At 43.7% G+C, this 20,642-nt stretch overlaps 1 protein-coding gene across 4 annotated transcripts in view; it reads left to right on the top strand.

The window, feature by feature from the left end:
- The window catches only part of LOC123998374 (KN motif and ankyrin repeat domain-containing protein 3-like), a 37,701-nt gene extending 17,313 nt beyond the window's left edge, over nt 1–20,388 (top strand). For all 4 annotated transcript variants that reach the window (XM_046303495.1, XM_046303496.1, XM_046303497.1 and 1 more), the window contains exons 2-11: nt 4,078–4,166; nt 4,303–6,189; nt 6,347–6,449; nt 6,584–6,823; nt 12,607–12,697; nt 12,957–13,176; nt 13,363–13,505; nt 13,608–13,808; nt 19,143–19,241; nt 19,593–20,388. In XM_046303495.1, the coding sequence (XP_046159451.1) occupies nt 4,130–4,166; nt 4,303–6,189; nt 6,347–6,449; nt 6,584–6,823; nt 12,607–12,697; nt 12,957–13,176; nt 13,363–13,505; nt 13,608–13,808; nt 19,143–19,241; nt 19,593–19,652 (3,081 nt within the window). In that variant the 5' untranslated portion in view covers nt 4,078–4,129 and the 3' untranslated portion in view covers nt 19,653–20,388. The remainder of the gene's footprint in view (nt 1–4,077; nt 4,167–4,302; nt 6,190–6,346; nt 6,450–6,583; nt 6,824–12,606; nt 12,698–12,956; nt 13,177–13,362; nt 13,506–13,607; nt 13,809–19,142; nt 19,242–19,592) is intronic.
- The last annotated feature ends 254 nt before the right edge of the window (nt 20,389–20,642 follow it).

Consider the following 20,642-nt stretch of genomic DNA (forward strand, 5'->3'; position numbering starts at 1 on the left):
CTGGTTTATACTACGTCTATTGACATGTCTGTAGACAGTTGTCGCAGTGACATCATGAACATTCTATTGTTGTTCGACATCAAACTTGTCGTTGTTCTTATGAAAAAGTATAAACACAAAAATGACAGACTGCATGACATCAGCAGCCTGGTGGTCCAAAATAGCATAACTGGTTTATTTTAACACCAATAAACCCATCCGTTTAAAAATGAATTTAGTATATGTCAATCTAGCAAACCAGGCATCTAAAAGCAACTTTCTAAACAATGTTTTGGTTCGTTTCTAGCTTATTAGCTGGCTAGCTAAAGTTAAGTTAAGTTAGCTTAAGTTAGCTGGCTAGCCAGTTCATATAATTACCATATCATATAGCTGACAATGTCTTAACTTTAGCTAATTTGTATTCATTATTACAGGAAAATAAACTCACAACAAGATCATTATTTGCAAGTTAATGGCGAGCTATAATTTCAGAAAATAGTTTATGGTTGTGAGTGTGACGAAATAAAAGTTGTGCATTCTTCCGGAGAATTTTAGAACTTGGTCTCGTTGGCCTAACGTTTATAACCTAATCTGACTTTGGTGCAGGTCATCTTGTTCTTCACATTACTGTCTCTGGTAAATACATACTATATCAAATAAAAGACAGGTTTATTTGTCACATGCACAGGATATAGAAGGTGTTAGCTACCAGGCTATAACTATCTTTTTTTTCTCTCATTTACAACTGTGAACTGGCCAAGATAAAGCAAAGCAGTGGGCCAAAAACAACAACACAGAGTTACACATGGGATAAACAAATGTACAGTCAATAATATAATAGAAAAATCTGTATATAGTGTGTGCAAATGAAGTAAGGAGGTAAGACAATAAATAGGCCATAGTGGTGAAGTAATTACAATTTAGTAATTAACACTGTGGTGAGAGATGTGCAGATGAATATGTAGAAGTAGAAGTACTGGTGTGCAAAAGAGCAGATTTAACCAAGACAAATATGGGATGAGATAGGTAGTTGGTTGGATGGATGGGCTATTTACAGATGGGCTGTGTACAGCTGCAGCGATCGGTAAGGTGCTCTGACAGCTGATGCTTAAGGATAGTGAGGGAGATATCAGTCTCCAACTTATATATAATAATATATAATATAATATATGCCATTTAGCAGACGCTTTTATCCAAAGCGACTTACAGTCATGTGTGCATACATTCTACGTATGGGTGGTCCCGGGAATTGAACCCACTACCCTGGCGTTACAAGCGCCATGCTCTACCAATTGACTTCAGGGATTTTAAAAATTAGTTCCAGTCATTGGCAGCAGAACTGGAAGGAAAGGCGGCCAAAGCAGGTGTTGGCTTTGGGGATGACCAGTGAAATATACCTGCTGGAGCGTGTGCTACGGGTGGGTGTTGCTATGGTGACCAGTGAGTTGAGATAAGATGGAGCTTTACCTAACAAAGACATATAGATGACCTGGAGGCAGTGGGTTTGGCAACAAATATGTACAGTCGTGGCCAAAAGTTTTGAGAATGACACAAATATTAATTTCCACAAAGTTTGCTTCTTCAGTGTCTTTAGATATTTTTGTCAGATGTTACTATGGAATACTGAAGTATAATTACAAGCATTTCATACGTGTCAAAGGCTTTTATTGACAATTACATGAAGTTGATTCAAAGAGTCAATATTTGCAGTGTTGACCCTTCATTTTCAAGACCTCTGCAATCTGCCCTGGCATGCTGCCAATGAACTTCTGGGCCACATCCTGACTGATGGCAGCCCATTCTTGCATAAGCAATGCTTGGAATGGTGCTCCATCATACTGGAAAAGGCATTGTTCGTCACCAAATTGTTCCTGGATGGTTGGGAGAAGTTGCTCTCGGAGGATGTGTTGGTACCATTTTTTATTAATGGCTGTGTTCTTAGGCAAAATTGTGAGTGAGCCCACTCCCTTGGCTGAGAAGCAACATCCAGTTTGCTGAGTAGAGTGTTGGAGGCTATTTTGTAAATTACATCACTGAAGTCAATGATTGGTAGGATATGCAAATGGCTCTAAAAAAATAATAATATTGCTACACAGATCATACACGTAACATTAGCTATCTAGCTAACAGTACGCTTTAACTTGCAATGTAAACAGCTTTCTGACAACATTAGAAACTTATAATATCTGAAAATGTAGCTAGCTAGACTCTCTTACCGTATACGTGGATGAATGCTTCTCCCTCTCTGTCATGGATGCCGTGGTCGCCCTTATTTTGACAATGTAATCCGGAGACAGCTGTTTTATACAACAGTGTGTTCTTTTCTAGACTCCCTCCATGTTATTTGCAAACAAATGCCAGAATTTTCTCCAACTCCTTAGCTATCATACTCAGCTTCCACCGGGCATTCCACTTAATTCAAAACTCGGACCTCCATAAAGTGGAGAGTGGAGAGCATTAGCAACATTATCACAGTTCTTTGTGATATCTTTCAAAAAAGCCTCTTTAGAAAGGATTACCTACACATACTGAGCAGCTATTGTTATAGACAGAAGCAATCATATCTAGTGGGAAGGTTCCTGTCTTTTTTTCGTAGCCAAACCAACTAGGTTTATGAAAATGTTTGTTCATATTTACAGATAGCGTACATGTTTGTTTTTAAGTCACATGAAAGTTCACATGTTCCAGAAGGCATTTCTGCCAAAAATGCATTTTTATAAAAAAATAAATGTTTGCTTTCAAATGCCTCTCCTGTGACGTGCGACATACGCCTAGTTTCCTGAAACGAGTCACATATGAAGGTCTTCAGGTCTCCTTACAGTAAGAGCTTCATAGGCAGTTTATGGCAAGGTTTAATCTTGAATGAGAAGGAATTGCTGCAGTTAATTTCTCCATCATTCGAAAGCATCAAGCTGCAACGGTCTGAATAGGATAATTTTAAGCTTCATGCTCTCTTTACCTCTGGGAAACACATGAAAAATACATAGAGATGTTGGTCTTAATTTGATCACCCTGTTGCAGGAGTGTATTTGAGGGTTAAAAATGCTTCTGAAATGTATAATTTCCACTTTGAAATTTCAGACTTGATATACCCTTACCAAAAATGTATCAACCCCTACAAAAAATCTCAATTAATTATAATCCACATAATAATTTACATTTCCTGTTGCTTCAGGATTATTTTCCTGCTGTAGAAAACTTGATCAAATTAAGATCCTACATATGTACATTGCATTCGGAAAGTATTCAGACCTTTTCCACATTTTGTTACATTACAGCCCTATTCTTAAATTGATTAAATAAAACATTTTCATCATCAATCTACATACAAAACTCCATAATGGCAAAGCAAAAACAGTTTTTTAGAAATGGTTGCAAATAATTAAAAAACAAAACAGAAATACTTTATTTACATAAGTATTGAGACACTTTGCTATGAGACTTGAAATTGAGCTCAGGTGCATCATTTTTCCATTGATTATTCCATTGATTCTCAGACCATGAGAAACAAGATTCTCTGGTATGGTGAAATTAAGATTGAGATCTTTGGCCTGAATGCCAAGCGTCACGTCTGGAGGAAACCTGGCACCATCCCTAAGGTGAAGCATGGTGGTGGCAGCGTCATGCTGTGGGGATGTTTTTCAGCGGCATTGACTGGGAGACTAGTCAGGATTGAGGGAAAGATAAACGGAGCAAAGGATAGAGAGATCCTTGATGAAAACCTGCACCGACCCTAAGCACACAGCCAAGACAATGCACGAGTGGCTTCGGGACAAGTCTACGAAGGTCCTTGAGTGGCCCAGCAAGAGCCTGGACTTGAACCCGATCAAACATCTCTGGAGAGACCTGAAAATAGCTGTGCAGCGACGCTCCCTATCCAACCTGTACAGAACTTGAGAGGATCTGCAGAGAAGAATGGGAGAAACTCCCCAAATACAGTGTGCCAAACTGAATACTTATGTAAATGTGATATTTCCTTTTTAGAATAAGGCTGTAACATAACAAAATGTGGAAAAAGTCAAGGGGTCTGAAAACTATCCTCAGAAACACACATACAGTACACAGGTATCTGAGTCTCTGTGTCCATTCTCTGCCCAGGTTGTGAGTAGATTCTCTGGGGGCTTCTGCTGAAAGGTGTCAGTCCACAACCATGACTCAGTCTGTGCAGGTCAACCCAAAGCTACCTGGTAAGCACATTTCACCTCTATTCTTTTCATTAGACGTTCAGTTCCAGCTGGTACTTAACAATTCATTATGTGGTAACAAATTATGGATATAGTCTAATTGCTACCTGTTATTATAATGTTTTATTGCGGCTTGCAGATCTGGGCGCACCGTTTCTATACTCCAGTCGGGAAGAGGCGGATCAACAGGGCTCTTATTCGGTCCAGACACCGTATGGCTTCCAGCTAGACCTGGACTTCCTCAAGTATGTGGAGGAAATAGAAAGCGGCCACCACGTCCGACGGGCACCCGTAAACTCCCGCAGGTCATCCCGGGGGGTCAAAGTCTCCCAGCGGAGCCCGAGTGTGGGGGGACGCGCCAGCGGCTGGACCTCCACAGAGTCCCTCTCCTCGCCCGCCAGCGAAGATGGTCGAGTGCCCCCTCCCCCGCCCCCACGGAATCGCATTGGCTCTGCTCCCAGTGAGGGGCAACCCCTGTCCTCGCTATCTGTCCTCAGCCCTCCTCTCTCTGCCGGCGCCAAAGTGCCACCACCACCTCCACTACGTAACTCCAGAGTAGAGAGGACCCTCCTGGAGACCAGCCTGAGACTGCAGCAGGAGCAGAGCCATCAGCACCAAAATGGCACCCGTTTCCAGCTCTCAGACCCACCAAAGAAAAACCCCAGGACTGCCCCTACCCATGTCACCCCAGCTAGTGCAGCAGCCAGCGTGGATGGACAGCTCTTGCACCTGTCCTCTGCCTCTCCCAGCCCATCTCAGAGTAGCCTGCACAGACCCAGTCCCCACACCTCCGGTAAGAGCACCCCGGCCTCTAGCACCGGAATGACTACTCTGCCCCCCAGCCAATTGCAGACGGTGAGAGAACAGATGGCCACTGCCCTGAAGCAACTGAAGGAGATGGAGGAGCGAGTGAAGGGTGTCCCAGTGCTGGAAAGAGAGGTGGCCAAGCTACAGGCTGAAAAAGACATGCTCCTACTGGCACTGCAGGAGAAGAAGACCTTGGTGGCCCAACAACAGGCTACAACAGTAGTCAGCAGTACTAATACCACAACGTTGGACGCAGGCACACGGAGTCAGGAACGTCCTATTTTATCCCCTAAGAGTCCCAGATGTCCAAAGAGTCCCAGTAAATTAGGGGACCTCAGAAAGCTGACAGAGAAGTTCGAAGGCAAGACAGAAAAAGATGGAGCACGTTCTGAGAAAGTTCCGGAAAAGGTTGTGGAGAAGAAGTCTGTGGCCATCGGGGACGACATGTTGCTGGATGCTGGGGTCTTCTACTACAGCCTGGGCACCAAGGACGCCTCAGAGGGCACACTGCAGATGGACGTCTGCGAGAAAGGAATGGCCACGGAGGCGCCGGCCATCCGCGAGGAGGGGGTGCAGGCTGTAGTGGAGACAGAGGAGGCCTCAGTTTCGGTGATGGAATCCCAGCTGGGCCTAAGCAGCGATGCCCAGAGGGAGATCGACAACCTACAGGACAACATCAAGTTCCAGCAGGAGTCCATCTCGGTTCTGGAGGGGCGACTTGGCCAGGCTGACGAGGTCCTGGCAGTGCTCAAAGCCCAGGAGAATGAAAGGAAGTCCAAGGCAACGTCCGAAAAGGGGGTCCTTGTCAAACCAGACTCTGCCCATGCCCAAGTGGGGACTGAAGCCTCTACAATGTCCGCACCAGCTTCACAGAATGTCGCAGTCTCCTGTTGTCCTGAGGTGGTTGACGCATGTGTAGGTGATGATTTAGGAGCCAGATATTATGACCAGAGCACTCAGACTGACTCTGTGGAGATCCCTGCAGAAGCGGAATCAACCCCAGTAGTACTGGTCAGCACTGGAAGTCAATGGGAGAATCTGTACATGGAGGAGGACATAGAGCAGAAAGCTCCAGTCACTGCGCTGAAGAGGAGACAGACGACCATCGCGGAGTACAAGGTCAACCCTGGCAAGGAGACGGTCAGTTTACCCAAAGGAAAGGGAGTGAAAGAGGAGGAAATGGCGCCCAGCACTCCAACAACTGCAACAACGGTTGGAAGTGAGTGCCAAGTGTATTTATTTAACTGTTATACAATAGTACTTCATATAGAAAATCAATGATTCCCCCACACTAATAAAGCAGGTATAAAAGTAATATAGAATTCAATGTACTAGCATACTGGTTGGGTCACTCCCCACATCCGTTGTGGCCACAGGTATGTTGAAATCAATCATGAAGAAGAAGGATGGGAGTAGTTCCAGTGAATCACGCAGCAGCGGCAAGAAAAGCTTGCAGTTTGTTGGCATTCTCAACGGGGGGTAAGTGGTGCTTTGCCATCAATGAATGTGTCAAGTAGCACATATTACCATTACACTGACAATACACGGGCCATATTCTAAGGAAATTATGACCAATCTTAAAGATAACTAACTAGACATGTGCTTCTGTCCAGGTATGAGTCGACATCTAGTGAAGAGGAGGAGGATGATGATGAGGAAGAGGGGAGTTCCTCAGGTGGCAGTGAAGTAGGTGATTGCTCAGACGGTAGTGATGATGAAGATGCAGCGGCCGCTCTGGAGGAGACCTCCGATGAGGAGAGGAGCATGAATATGGATGACACCGATAGTGATGATGTGGCCTTAGCAGCAGGGACTGGAGCCACTGAGGAGATTCCAGAAAAAGTGAAAGAGAAGTATGCTTGATTATGGCTACAGCTCATAGAAGTCAGTGGTGGCAGATACAGTGCCTTCAGAAAGTATTCACATCCCTTGATCCCTTGACAATTGGGATTCAAAGGGATTGCATTTTATTATTATTTTTCAACGATCTACACAAAATACTCTGTCATGTCAAAGTGGAAGAAAAATTCTAACATTTGTATATAGAAAAAAATCGAAATAAAACACTAATATCTTGATTAGATAAGGATTCAACTCCCTGAGTCAATACAGTAGAATCACATTTGGTAGCGATTACAGCTGTGAGTCTATCTGGATAAATCTCTTAGAGCTTTCCACACCTGGATTGTGCAATATTTTCCCTTTATTCTTTAGCAAATTCTTAAAGCTCTGACAAATTGGTTGTTGATCATTTCCAGACAACCATTTTCAGGTCTTGCCATAGATTGTCAAGCAGATTTAAGTCAAAGCTGTAACTTGGCCACTCAGGAACATTCACTGTCTTCTTGGTAAGCAACTCCAGTGTAGTTTAGGCCTTGTGTTTTAGATTATTGTCCTGCTGAAAGGTGAATTCATCTCCAGTGGCATGTATTCATGAATGCCAAGAGAAACCAGGCTACCCCAAAAAAATGTACCAAGATGACTCTCTGTGTTTCATAAATTTCCTTCAATTCACAGAGGCTGAATGTATCTCACTGGAGAAAGCATCCGAGCGAACAAAACAGCGCCCCTCTGTCTCAGTATGTCACGTGTCTATCTGATGCGGTCTGGTCAGAAACAGTATGACATTGTTGCATAGCATTAAATGCAAGGTAAGCCAGTGAGTGTTTGGTCTCCTTTGATATAAAAATGAATAAATAAATAGACAATCGGCGTTGAGATAAAATCAGTGAGCTCAGCTGTGAATGGTCTTGGCATACCAAAAAAGGGGTCAAGGGAAGCCAGTTTAGATTTGGCTAGAGACCAATCCCATCACAAGCCAAACTTCATTATTGACAGACAAAAACTTGAATTGTTGCGTCTAGTTGTGTTGTTGTCCTCTGGTGGCTAGCTAGCTAACTAAAATCATCCCTTTCCTAAATTAGCCATCGGTAGGGATTTGGACATTTTCCGTACTGGCCAATAATTATAACGATGATTATGATCCAACAATAAATTCATACATTGTGCCCCTGGCCTGAAAAGATGGAAATTCTAGATGTAGTATTCTAATGTTAACTAGTTGGCCTGGTTTGCCCATGAAAGGAAGCAAGCGAGCAAGTATTTTAGCCAGGTAGCCTAGGACAACCAAAACTAAAAGTGGGTACTGTATGACAGAGTCATACACCGTTTAGGCAACATGAAGGAGGAGGGTGGCATTGGCGTTTCTCTACAAGTGGGGTGAGTCAACATGTTTTTTTTAGCGCAAATCTATACCATGGATATCCATGTCATATTTAGCTTATGTTGATTTGACTAAATATTTTCCGTCATCATGAAGTGCTTTGAGAGACTAGTCAAGGACCATATCACCTCCACCCTACCTGACACCTTAGACCCACTCCGATTTGCTTACCGCCCCAATAGGTCCACAGACGACGCAATCACAACCACACTGCACACTGCCCTAACCCATCTGGACAAGAGGAATACCTATGTGAGAATGCTGTTCATCGACTATAGCTCAGCATTTAACATCATAGTACCCTCCAAACTCGTCATCAAGCTCAAGACCCTGAGTCTCGACCCCGCCCTGTGCAACTGGGTACTGGACTTCCTGACGGGCCGCCCCCAGGTGGTGAGGGTAGGTAACAACATCTCCACCTTGCTGATCCTCAACACTGGGGCCCCACGAGGTGTTCTGAGCCCTCTCCTGTACTCCCTGTTCACCCACGACTGCGTGGCCATGCACTCCAACTCAATCATCAAGTTTGCGGATGACACTACAGTGGTAGGCTTGATTACCAACAACGACGAGACGGCCTACAGAGAGGAGGTGAGGGCCCTCGGAGTGTGGTGTCAGGGAAATAACCTCACACTCAACGTCAACAAAACAAAGGAGATGATCGTGGGCTTCAGGAAACAGCAGAGGGAGCACCCCCCTATCCACATCGACGGGACAGTGGTGGAGAGGGTAGTAAATTTTAAGTTCCTCGGCGTACACATCACGGACAAACTGAATTGGTCCCCCCACACAGACAGCGTTGTGAAGAAGGCGCAGCAGCGCCTCTTCAACCTCAAGAGGCGGAAGAAATTTGTCTTGTCACCAAAAGCACTCACTAACTTCTACAGATGCACAATCGAGAGCATCCTGTCGGGCTGTATCACCGCCTGGTACGGCAACTGCTCCGCCCACAACCGTAAGGCTCTCCAGAGGGTAGTGAGGTCTGCACAACGCATCACCGGGGGCAAACTACCTGCCCTCCAGGACACCTTCACCACCCGATGTCACAGGAAGGCCATAAAGATTATCAAGGACAACAACCACCCGAGCCACTGCCTGTTCACCCCACTATCATCCAGAAGGCGAGGTCAGTACAGGTGCATCAAAGCAGGGACAGAGAGACTGAAAAACAGCTTCTATCTCAAGGCCATCAGACTGTTAAACAGCCACCACTAACATTGAGTGGCTGCTACCAACATACTGACTCAACTCCAGCTCATTTTAATAATGGAAATGGATGGAAATTGAAGTAAAACAATGTATTACTAGCCACTTTAAACAATGCCACTTAATATAATGTTTACATAACCTACATTACTCATCTCATATTCTTTATCCCTTTACACTTTTGTGTATAAGGTAGTAGTTGTGGAATTTTTAGGTTAGATTACTCATTGGTTATTACTGCATTGTCAGAACTAGAAGCACAAGCATTTCGCTACACTCGCATTAACATCTGCTAACCATGTGTATGTGACAAATAAAATTCGATTTGTATTGGATATGCCCCAAACATAACACCACATTTTTGCAGTATTACTTTAGTGCCTTGTTGCAAACAGGATGCATGTTTTGGAATTATAACGACACAAGGCGAGACCCAGATGCAGAAACAGGAGGCAGATTGTTAGAGTCTCTGATATTTATTAAAATACAAGTGGCAGGCAATAGGCAGGTTGAGGACAGGCAGAAGTTCATTAACGAGTCCGAAGGATACAAGCAGGCTCGAGGTCAGGGCAGGCTGAATGGTCAGGCAGGCGGGCTTAGTGTCGGGGCAGGCAGAATAGGTCTGAACTGGGAGTGCTAGAAAACGGAGACTAGGAAAACAGGAGCACGGAAAAACACGCTGGTAGGCTTGACGAGATAAGACGAACCGACAACAGACAAACAGAGAACAGGTATAAATTCACTGGGGATAATGGGGAGGAGGAACGCCACCTGAAGGGGTGTGGAGACAAGCACAAAGACAGGTAAAACAGATCAGGGTGTGACAGTACCCCTCTAGGGGTGCCAACTGGTGTGCTACCTGGGCGCATACCTGGTTGACCGGAACAGGAACAGGGAGTGACTGAAGGAGGCCAGCCAGAGCTTGCCGCAGAGTCTTAATCTGAGCACACACTGTGCATGCGGCGACGAAGGCTGAGACGTCAAGAACCTTAGTGGGCCACCAAAGCATTGTCCGAGGAAGGCCAGGGTTCGACGGGAGTCGGGATGGCAGGTGAGTTTGGAGGGATGAGCCCATTCCAGGACCTGAGATCGGACCAAATCAGGGACAAACATCCGGTTAGCCTGGCTCTCGATACCCCAGACAACTGTAGTTGCAAGACATGAGGTAGGGAGGATGGTCTCAGAGTCAGAAGGTGTGGCAGCGGGACTATACAGGTGAGAGAGAGCATCCGGCTTCACATTCTTGGACCCTGGGCAGTAGGAGATGGTGAAGTTGAACCTGGTGAATAGCAGAGCCCAACGGGCCTGCCTAGAGTTACTGCCTAGAGTTAAGGCGCTTGGCGATGCGAAGATATTCTAAATTCTTATGGTCGGTCCACACCAAAAATTGATGTTCCGCCCCTTCCAGCCAGTGCCTCTACTCCTCCAACACCATCTTGACAGTCAGAAGCTCCCGTTTTCCTACGTCGTAGTTTCTCTCAGCGGGGTTGAGACGATGGGACAGGAAGGCACAGGGATGCAGCTTTTGGTCCTGGGCAGACCTCTGGGACAGGACGGACCCCACTCCAACGTCAGAAGCGTCGACCTCAACCACGAACTGACGGGACGGGTCTCGATGGATGAGAATGGGGGCTGTAGTAAACCGATGCTTAAGGTTCAAAAACACCATGTCTACAGCTGGGTACCATGTGAACGGCCCCTTGAGAGAAGTGAGTGCAAAGAGGGGAGCAGCCAGGGTGCTGTAGCCCTGAATGAAGCAGCGGTAGAAATCCCAAATCCACCACCTCTCTCACCTTTTCATGATATATCTGAACATTCCCTTCAGCGATGACGTATCCCAGAAAGGAGACAGTGGAGCGGTGAATTCACACTTCTCTGCTTTCATGAACAACTGGTTCTCTAGGAGGCGCTGAAGAACTTGTCGGACATGGAGAACGTGTTCTTGAGCAGAACAGCAGAAAACAAGGATGTTGTCGAGGTAGACAAACACAAATCAATTCAACATGTCACAAAGCACATAGTTGACCAGGCCCTGGAACACTGCGGGAGCGACCAAACGGCATGACCAGGTACTCATAGTGTCTACTAGCTGTGTTGAAGGCCGTCTTCCACTCCGTGGTTGCCCCCTGGAGAGGTTTGAAAGTCAAGGAGAGGAGTGGTGTCATTGAGGCCCCGGTAGTTGATACATGGACGTAGGGTCTTGTCCTTTTTTTCCACGAAGAAGAACCTTTCGCTGGCAGAGAAGGCAGAAGGATGAATGCTCCCAGCAGCCAGAGAGTCCTCAGTGGTCTCAGGGCCAGACAGGGAATATTGTTATTCTGTACAGGCATCCTTATTTTTCACCCGTCTACTAATAGGTGCCCTTCTCTGTGAGGCATTGGAAAACCTCCCTGGTCTTTGTGGTTGAATCTGTTTGAAATTCATTGCTCTGCATTTCAGATAATCGTATGTGTGGTACAGAGATTTAAAAAATCATAAACACTATTATTGCACACAGAGTGAGTCCATGCAACTTATATGACTTGTTAAGCACATTTTTACTCCTGAACTTATTTAGGCTTGCCATAACAAATACATATTGACTCAAGACATTTCAGCTTTTTATTTTTTTTAATTAATTAATTGTTCAGGAGTTAATTAATTAATTGTTAAAATTTTGAAAAAGATAATTCCACTTTGACATTAATGAGGTATTGTGTGTAGGACAATGACAAAAAAAATCAGGCTGTACAACAACAAAATCTGGAAAAAGTCAAGGCATGTGAATACTTCCTGAAAAAAATGTAAATGAGATTCAACATTATTTTAAAGGGATAATTAACAGAATTTTCATATTTTGTTGATAGTTTGCTTTCCTTGAAAGAAGTCTGTTGGTAGTAAAACTTGAATCCTTTATTTTGGTTTGTAGCCTATAGGTAGCCTGAATATTTAAAAGATAGCATAAATGCCAAATAAGTAATGGGAGCAAATCAGTCCTGAATTAACATGAAACCCTAATATCTCAAAGTTATTTCACAACATTATAATCTGTGAAGCTATGCATCTGTATAATATTGCCGAGCAATTATAGCCAAGATGTTTACAGAAATGAGTTGAATACTTTTTATAGGAGCCTCATCCATTGGCTAACTGCACAAGTGTTAGATCCCCGTTTGTCACGACCCATAGATAACTTCCACATCTAATTGCAGTAATCCTTTGTCCTAGGTTTGAGCTGAGTGCAAAAATGCGTGAAGCTTGTCTCATTTTGAAGAACCATCTGAATGATGATGTCAAAACACTGAAGAGTAAAGAAGTGGTGAGTTTCAGCATGCCTCTAATTCCTCTGTTTGATAATATCCTGGAAATCTTAAATTTCCCATACAATTTCCGGTTAGTTTTTTCCCAAAATGCACATAATCTCTCAAGTGTTCCCTCTCAGTATTAATAGTGATATTTTAAAGTTCCATGACTTGAAGTGTTTATAATCATATTAGTATGATAACCTTTATGTAGTTGTATTCCATCCTTGATCTTATCCCACATCCTCTCTTCTTCTCCCTTGTCTTGTCCTATAGATCTCCAGCACTCACACTGTGCAGCTGGAATGGTTCCGCATCTCCAGTGCCAAGCTGGCCCAGCAACCCCGTGTCTCAGACTACCTGATGGCCTTCACAGAAGTCTCCTCTGCCTTGCTGGCCCACGTCGTCAACATTACCGATGGCAATGGCAACACAGCCTTGCACTACAGCGTCTCCCACTCCAACTTCACCGTGGTGGGGCTACTGCTGGACACAGGTTAGTTGGAGTGAGGAGTCTTCACTTATCTTTGGGAAGTTGTGTTAGGGTCAAGTGAAGAGGGCCTATTATAATGAATATTCAGAAGTTTGGTTATTTATAGTTTATCTACAGGCATAAAATCACATTAGTTATGCCATGCCCCGGGGTTTCAACAAGGTGTGTGTGTGTGTGTGCTCTGTGCAGGCATGTGTTGTGTAGATAAGCAGAACAAGGCAGGCTACACTGCGATCATGCTGGCGGCCCTCTCAGCTGTGAAAGAGGAGGATGACATGGTGGTGGTCAGGAAGCTCTTCAGTCAGGGCAACGTCAACGCCAAGGCCAGCCAGGCAAGTCCTTCTCAATCACTTCACATCCACTCTATCCCCTCTGTCAATATTGCTTATGTGTGTTTCTCTAACACTATGCTAACTGGGCTAAGTTGTGTTTAGGCTGGCCAGACGGGGCTGATGCTAGCTGTTAGCCATGGACGGCAGGAGATGGTGCGGGCATTGCTGGACTGCGGGGCTGACGTGAACGTGCAGGATGATGAGGGCTCCACGGCGCTCATGTGCGCCAGCGAGCACGGCCGCGCCGAGATTGTCTCGCTGCTCCTGGACCAGCCGGGCTGTGACATCTCCATTGTGGACAATGTGAGTTCCTTTGCCGTCTGTCTGTCTGTTTACCCTGTACATTCACAGAGTGTGTCTTGATATGCTTAACTGGCTTCCTCTTCCTGTCCACTTTCCTCATCCTCTACTTCTTTTCTGTTTCACGTTGAACTGAAAAAACTAAGCAGATCAAAGCAAGTGCTCTGATATGCTTTAGCCATATTTCCCATCTTAACATCAGAGCTGCAGATGAAGGACAGGAGAGCAGAGGAGGAAACCACAATAGATTATTGAGATGCACCCAAGAAGTGAATACAAAAACACATACTCGATTTATTTATTTGATAAATTCTTGTTTGTATGAACACTTTTATTTTCACAATAAGAGAGAATAATTTTAGAATCTATATACCTAGTGTTTTTCTACAGTATGACTTTACAATACATTTTTCTCAGACTACTTTGAACCTCCAGTCCAGGCTCATATCTGGGGAAAAGTGTGTTACCCGTGCAGCACATGGATTGGGTTTCAGTAGGGCACAGCTGGACTGAGAGGGGCTGGGAAAGTAATTGGGAACATGCTTTTTTATAAAAAACCCTGTGACAATTGGATACAGCTAATTGTTGAGGACTGGGAGACAGACAGAGATGTGGGTTAACCCGTTGCTGGTGTGTAACCTAGAGCGAGGGGGGGGGGGGGGGGGGTCCTTAAGGGCCAGTGTGGGTACAGGGTTTCGTTCCAGCCTGATTCCAGCTTCACTTAGTTGGTGTGTTGCTTAGCTGCCTAGAAGAAAAGCCTGTACCCACACCGGCCCAGCAGTCTTAAAACCTACAGGATCGGTCGGTCCCCCGTGGGACGGTTGAGCTAATGTAGGTTAATGCGATTAGCATGAGGTTGTATGTAACAATTTATTTTACCAGGACATAGACATATCTGATATTGGCAGAAAGTTTAAATTTGTGTTAATCTAACTGCACTGTCCAATTTACAGTAGCTACGACAGTGAAAGAATACCATACTATTGTTTAAGGAGAGTGAAGTTATGAACTTGAAAATGTATTAATAAGCCAATTAGGCACATTTGGGCAGTCTTGATACAAAATCTTGAACAGAAATGCAATGGTTCATTGGATCAGTCTAAAGCTTTACACACACTGCTGTCATATAGTGGCCAAAATCGAAATTGCACCTGGGCTGGAATAATACATTGTGGCCTTTCTCTTGCATTTGGTAGAAATATTTTGAAAAAGTGTTTTTTTCTTTGTATTATTTTTTACCAGGTGTGATGTGTTATATTCTCCACAAACTTCAACGTGTTTCCTTTCAAATGGTATCAAGAATATGCATATCCTTACTTCCAGAGCTATAGGCAGTTAGATTTGAGTGTGTCATTTTATTGGCCAAATTTGGCTCGCAGGTGATTTTATTTGGTGCCCCAAGTTTTCTGAGGATAATATATATATATATATATATATATATATATATATATATATATATATATATATATATATATATATATATATATATATATATATATATATATATATATATATATATATATATACTGTGCTGTCAGAAAGTATTCACACCCCTTGACTTTCCCTTCCAAAAATGGTGTTACAGCCTGAATTTAGAACGGATTACATTGAGATTTTGTGACATTGGATTACAGACCCCATAATGTCAAAGTGGAATCATGTTTTTAGAAATGTTGTCAAATTAATAACAAAATTAATAGCCTCCCGAGTGGCGCAGCAGTCTAAGACAGGGCCAGACACACCCCCGGACAGGGCCAAACAGGAAGGATATAACCCCACCCACTTTGCCAAAGCACAGCCCCCACACCACTAGAGGGATATCTTCAACCACCAACTTACCATCCTGAGACAAGGCTGAATATAGCCCACAAAGATCTCCGCCACGGCACAACCCAAGGGGGGCGCCAACCCAGACAGGATGACCACAATAGTGAATCAACCCACTCAGGTACGCACCCCATCCAGGGACGGCATGAGAGAGCCCCAGTAAGCCAGTGACTCAGCCCGAGACCGAGTTTGCGTCTCTGACATGGGTAGGCAGACCGTTCCATAAAAATGGAGCTCTATAGGAGAAAGGCCTGCCTCCAGCTGTTTGCTTAGAAATTCTAGGGACAATTAGGAGGCCTGCGTCTTGTGACCGTAGCGTACGTGTAGGTGCTATGATGGGGTCTAAAACCAGACTGAAGCATTTCGTATACATTGTTTGTCTTCAGGAAGGCAGTGAGTTGCTGCGCAACAGCCTTCTCTAAAATGTTTGAGAGGAATGGAAGATTCGATATAGGCCGATAGTTTTTTAAATATTTTCTGGGTCAAGGTTTGGCTTTTTCAAGAGAGGCTTTATTACTGCCACTTTTAGTGAGTTTGGTACACATCCAGTGGATAGAGAGCCGTTTATTATGTTCAACATAGGAGGGCCAAGCACAGGAAGCAGCTCTTTCAGTATTTTAGTTGGAATAGGGTCCAGTATGCAGCTTGAAGGTTTAGAGGCCATGATTATTTTCATCATTGTGTCAAGAGATATAGTACTAAAACACTTGAGCGGCTCTCTTGATCCTAGGTCCTGGCAGAGTTGTGCAGACTCAGGACAACTGAGGTTTGGAGGAATACGCAGGTTTAAAGACTCCGTAATTTGCTTTCTAATAATCATAATCTTTTCCTTAAAGAAGTTAATGAATTTATCACTGCTGAAGTGAAAGTCATCCTCTCTTGGGGAATGCTGCTTTTTAGTTAGCTTTGCGACAGTATCAAAAAGGAATTTCGGATTGTTCTTATTTTCCTCAATTAAAGTTAGAAAAATAGGATGATCGAGCAGCAGTAAGGGCTCTTCGGTACTGCACGGTACCGTCTTTCCAAGCTAGTCGGAAGACTTCCAGTTTGGTGTGGCGCCATTTCCGTTCCAATTTTCTGGAAGCTTGCTTCAGAGCTCGGGTATTTTCTGTGTACCAGGGAGCTAGTTTCTTATGAGAAATGTTTTCAGTTTTTAGGGTTGCAACTGCATCTAGGGTATTACGCAAGGTTAAATTGAGATCCTCAGTTAGGTGGTTAACTGATTTTTGTCCTCTGGCGTCCTTGGGTAGGCAGAGGGAGTCTGGAAGGGCATCAAGGAATCTTTGTGTTGTCTGTGAATTTATAGCACGACTTTTGATGGTCCTTGGTTGGGGTCTGAGCAGATTATTTGTTGCAATTGCAAACGTAATAAAATAGTGGTCCGATAGTCCAGGATTATGAGGAAAAACATTAAGATCCACAACATTTATTCCATGGGACAAAACTAGGTCCAGCGTATGACTGACAGTGAGTGGGTCCAGAGACATGTTGGACAAAACCCACTGAGTCGATGATGGCTCCGAAAGCCTTTTGGAGTGGGTCTGTGGACTTTTCCATGTGAATATTAAAGTCACCAAAGATTAGAATATTATCTGCTATGACTACAAGGTCCGATAGGAATTCAGGGAACTCAGTGAGAAACGCTGTATATGGCCCAGGAGGTCTGTAAACAGTAGCTATAAAAAGTGATTGAGTAGGCTGCATAAATTTCATGACTAGAAGCTCAAAAGATGAAAACGTCATTTGTTTTTTTGTAAATTGAAATTTGCTATTGTAAATGTTAGCAACACCTCCGCCTTTGCGGGATGCACGGGGGATATGGTCACTAGTGTAGCCAGGAGGTGAGGCCTCAGAACAGTAAATTCATCAGGCTTAAGCCATGTTTCAGTCAGGCCAATCACATCAAGATTATGATCAGTGATTAGTTCATTGACTATAATTGCCTTTGAAGTAAGGGTTCTAACATTAAGTAGCCCTATTTTGAGATGTGAGGTATCATGATCTCTTTCAGTAATGACAGGAATGGAGGTTGTCTTTATCCTAGTGAGATTGCTAAGGCGAACACCGCCATGTTTAGTTTTGCCTAACCTAGGTCGAGGCACAGACACGGTCTCGATGGTGATAGCTGAGCTGACTACACTGACTGTGCTAGTGGCAGACTCCACTATGCTGGCAGGCTGGCTAACAGCCTGCTACCTGGCCTGCACCCTATTTCATTGTGGAGCTAGAGGAGTTAGAGCCCTGTCTATGTTGGTAGATAAGATGAGAGCACCCCTCCAGCTAGGATGGAGTCCGTCACTCCTCAGTAGGTCAGGCTTGGTCCTGTTTGTGGGTGAGTCCCAGAAAGAGGGCCAATTATCTACAAATTCTATCTTTTGGGAGGGGCAGAAAACAGTTTTCAACCAGCGATTGAGTTGTGAGACTCTGCTGTAGAGCTCATCACTCCCCCTAACTGGGAGGGGGCCAGAGACAATTACTCGATGCCGACATCTTTCTAGCTGATATGCACGCAGAAGCTATGTTGCGCTTGGTGACTGTTTCATCCTAACATCGTTGGTGCCGACGTGGATAACAATATCTCTATACTCTCTACACTCGCCAGTTTAGCTTTAGCCAGCACCATCTTCAGATTAGCCTTAACGCCGGTAGCCCTGCCCCCTGGTAAACTGTGTATGATCGCTGGATGATTTGTTTTAAGTCTAATACTGCGGGTAATGGAGTCGCCAATGACTAGAGTTTTCAATTTGTCAGAGCTAATGGTGGGAAGCTTCGGCGTCTCAGACCCCGTAACGGGAGGAGAAGAGACCAGAGAAGACTCGGCCTCTGACACTGACCCGCTGATTAAAGGGGAAAACCGGTTGAAAGTTTCTGTCGGCTGAATGAGCTTGTAGCACAGCTATCCTTGCCGTAAGGCGAGTACAGCGACTGCAATTAGAAGGCATCATGTTAATGTTACTACTTAGCTTCCGCTGTTGGAGGTCCCGACGAATCGTGTCCAGATAAAGCGTCCGGAGTGAAAAAGTTGAGGAAAAAATAAATAAATATATGAACGGTAATTAAAAAGTGAAAACCGTAAAGTTGTCAGGTCGCAAAATAGGTTAGCAACAAAACGCACAGCAACTCGAAAACAAGCCTGCAAGTTGTGACCGGAAATGACGTAATTGCTTTTCACAATGTAATGCTCACATTACTTTTGATCTCTTTTGATCTCTATGTCTCTTGAGAGCTTTCCATGCATGGATTGTGCAACATTTGCCCATTATTCTTTTCAAAATTCTTTAAGCTCTGTCAAATTGGTTGTTGATTATTGCTAGACAACCGTTTTCAGGTCTTGCCATAGATTTTCAAGTCAATTTGCGTCTACAAATGATTTGTAATTACGTTCTGGCATATAGTTTATTAATCTTCCTAAACGGTGTGTTGTGGCTATGAATGTGCTGGAGTGCTATGTGTATCCTCAGAGGATTTATAGCTAAGCCTGCTCTCCCTTTCGTGTTCCTCCCTCTCTAGGATGGCAGTAATGCTCTGTCCATCGCCCTGGAGGCCTCTCACAATGACACAGCTGTGCTGCTTTACGCCCACATGAACTACGCCAAAGCCCAGACAGCTGTGAGTTCCCCAGACTGGTCTGGAGGCCTGCCTTTTTTTATATGACAAACAGCCAGTTAGACCATGAATCCAGTATAGGTTGCACTCACAACATATCTGTGTCATGCGCAATGTTGCTACTATTTGAAGTGTGTAATTTTAGCGCTTCAGCTACACTCCAATGTTTCGTTTAGGTGTGGTATGTTGGCTGCTAGTTGAAAGATCCTGTCTTGACATGTGTAGCAGTAGTGACCCATAGAACACATTCTATAAAGCACAATGTATTTTTCCCCTCCAGTTTATTACTGTTCATTGTGATTTTTGCCCTGTTTTATTACTATCAGGCTGAAAACGTTGGTATATTTCTTTCAGGGGACAACCAAGACTCGAAGCCCCACTAGTCCTCAAAAGACATGGCCTGCTGCGGAGTAATGGGCCACCAATATGGAAAAACAAACATAACTGGACTTGAGCATTGAAAATGCACCACTGCAATACTACCGCTGTCTACGTAAATATATGTATTTATATAATGGCATACGTCATTCATTTATGTGTATTGTTAATATAATATTATTTTTTCAATAAATGCCTTAAACCGTTATTATATAAGTCAATTATCTGCATTTGCAACATTTCTGACTAGGTCAAGGTCTGCAGCATATTTTTCTATGATACAGTAAAGCAGACCTCACATACACTTGCACTCATTGATTGTGTTTAGTTTGAGTTCCCCTCCCCCTTTTAAAGGCGCACTCCAGCTATTTAAAAAACAAACTTTTCCTGTTGAAAAACAATATCCCACGTATAAATACAGTAATGTACACACACTTAAGGGTACAAAAAAATATGTTTTGAGCAAATTAGTGTTTTTTAGACACAAGTGCAAACTTCATGGAGTAGGCCATTCGACGGGTTGGTCTGATGGTGCCCTCTGATGTCATCGGCCTCCCCCCTTGCTTGTAGTAACAATAGAGAACACCTGGACCACCTATTTATATGTTTCTTTTGTTAAGTAAATCAGGTGATAAATTAACTGAAAATGAGACTGGAGTAGTAGTCTTCTCAATCTTCATGCCAAAATAGTTCCAAGTTTGCACTAACTGTCTATGCCTTGTATATTCATGTATCTATTTTCATGTAAAAAAATAAACATATATTTACATAACATGTGACTCTGTTAAATTTTGTACTAAGCAGATATACCATAAGGTTGCTGTTAATGTTCATTAAATAAGATAATGTAAGGCAGGTATTCCCAAACTGGGGTACGAGTAATGCCGTCCGGGGTATGCCAAATATAAACATGATTCACATTTTAAAAATAAAAAAATCTTTGTTTTCTTTTTTTTCTTCACATTTTCTAACAGTACATTTATATTTTCCAACGGGGCTATACATTTGGGTGAGTTTCTCTCTCTC

This window comes from Oncorhynchus gorbuscha, linkage group LG02, assembly GCF_021184085.1.
Source record: "Oncorhynchus gorbuscha isolate QuinsamMale2020 ecotype Even-year linkage group LG02, OgorEven_v1.0, whole genome shotgun sequence".
Taxonomy (NCBI): Eukaryota; Metazoa; Chordata; class Actinopteri; order Salmoniformes; family Salmonidae; genus Oncorhynchus; species Oncorhynchus gorbuscha.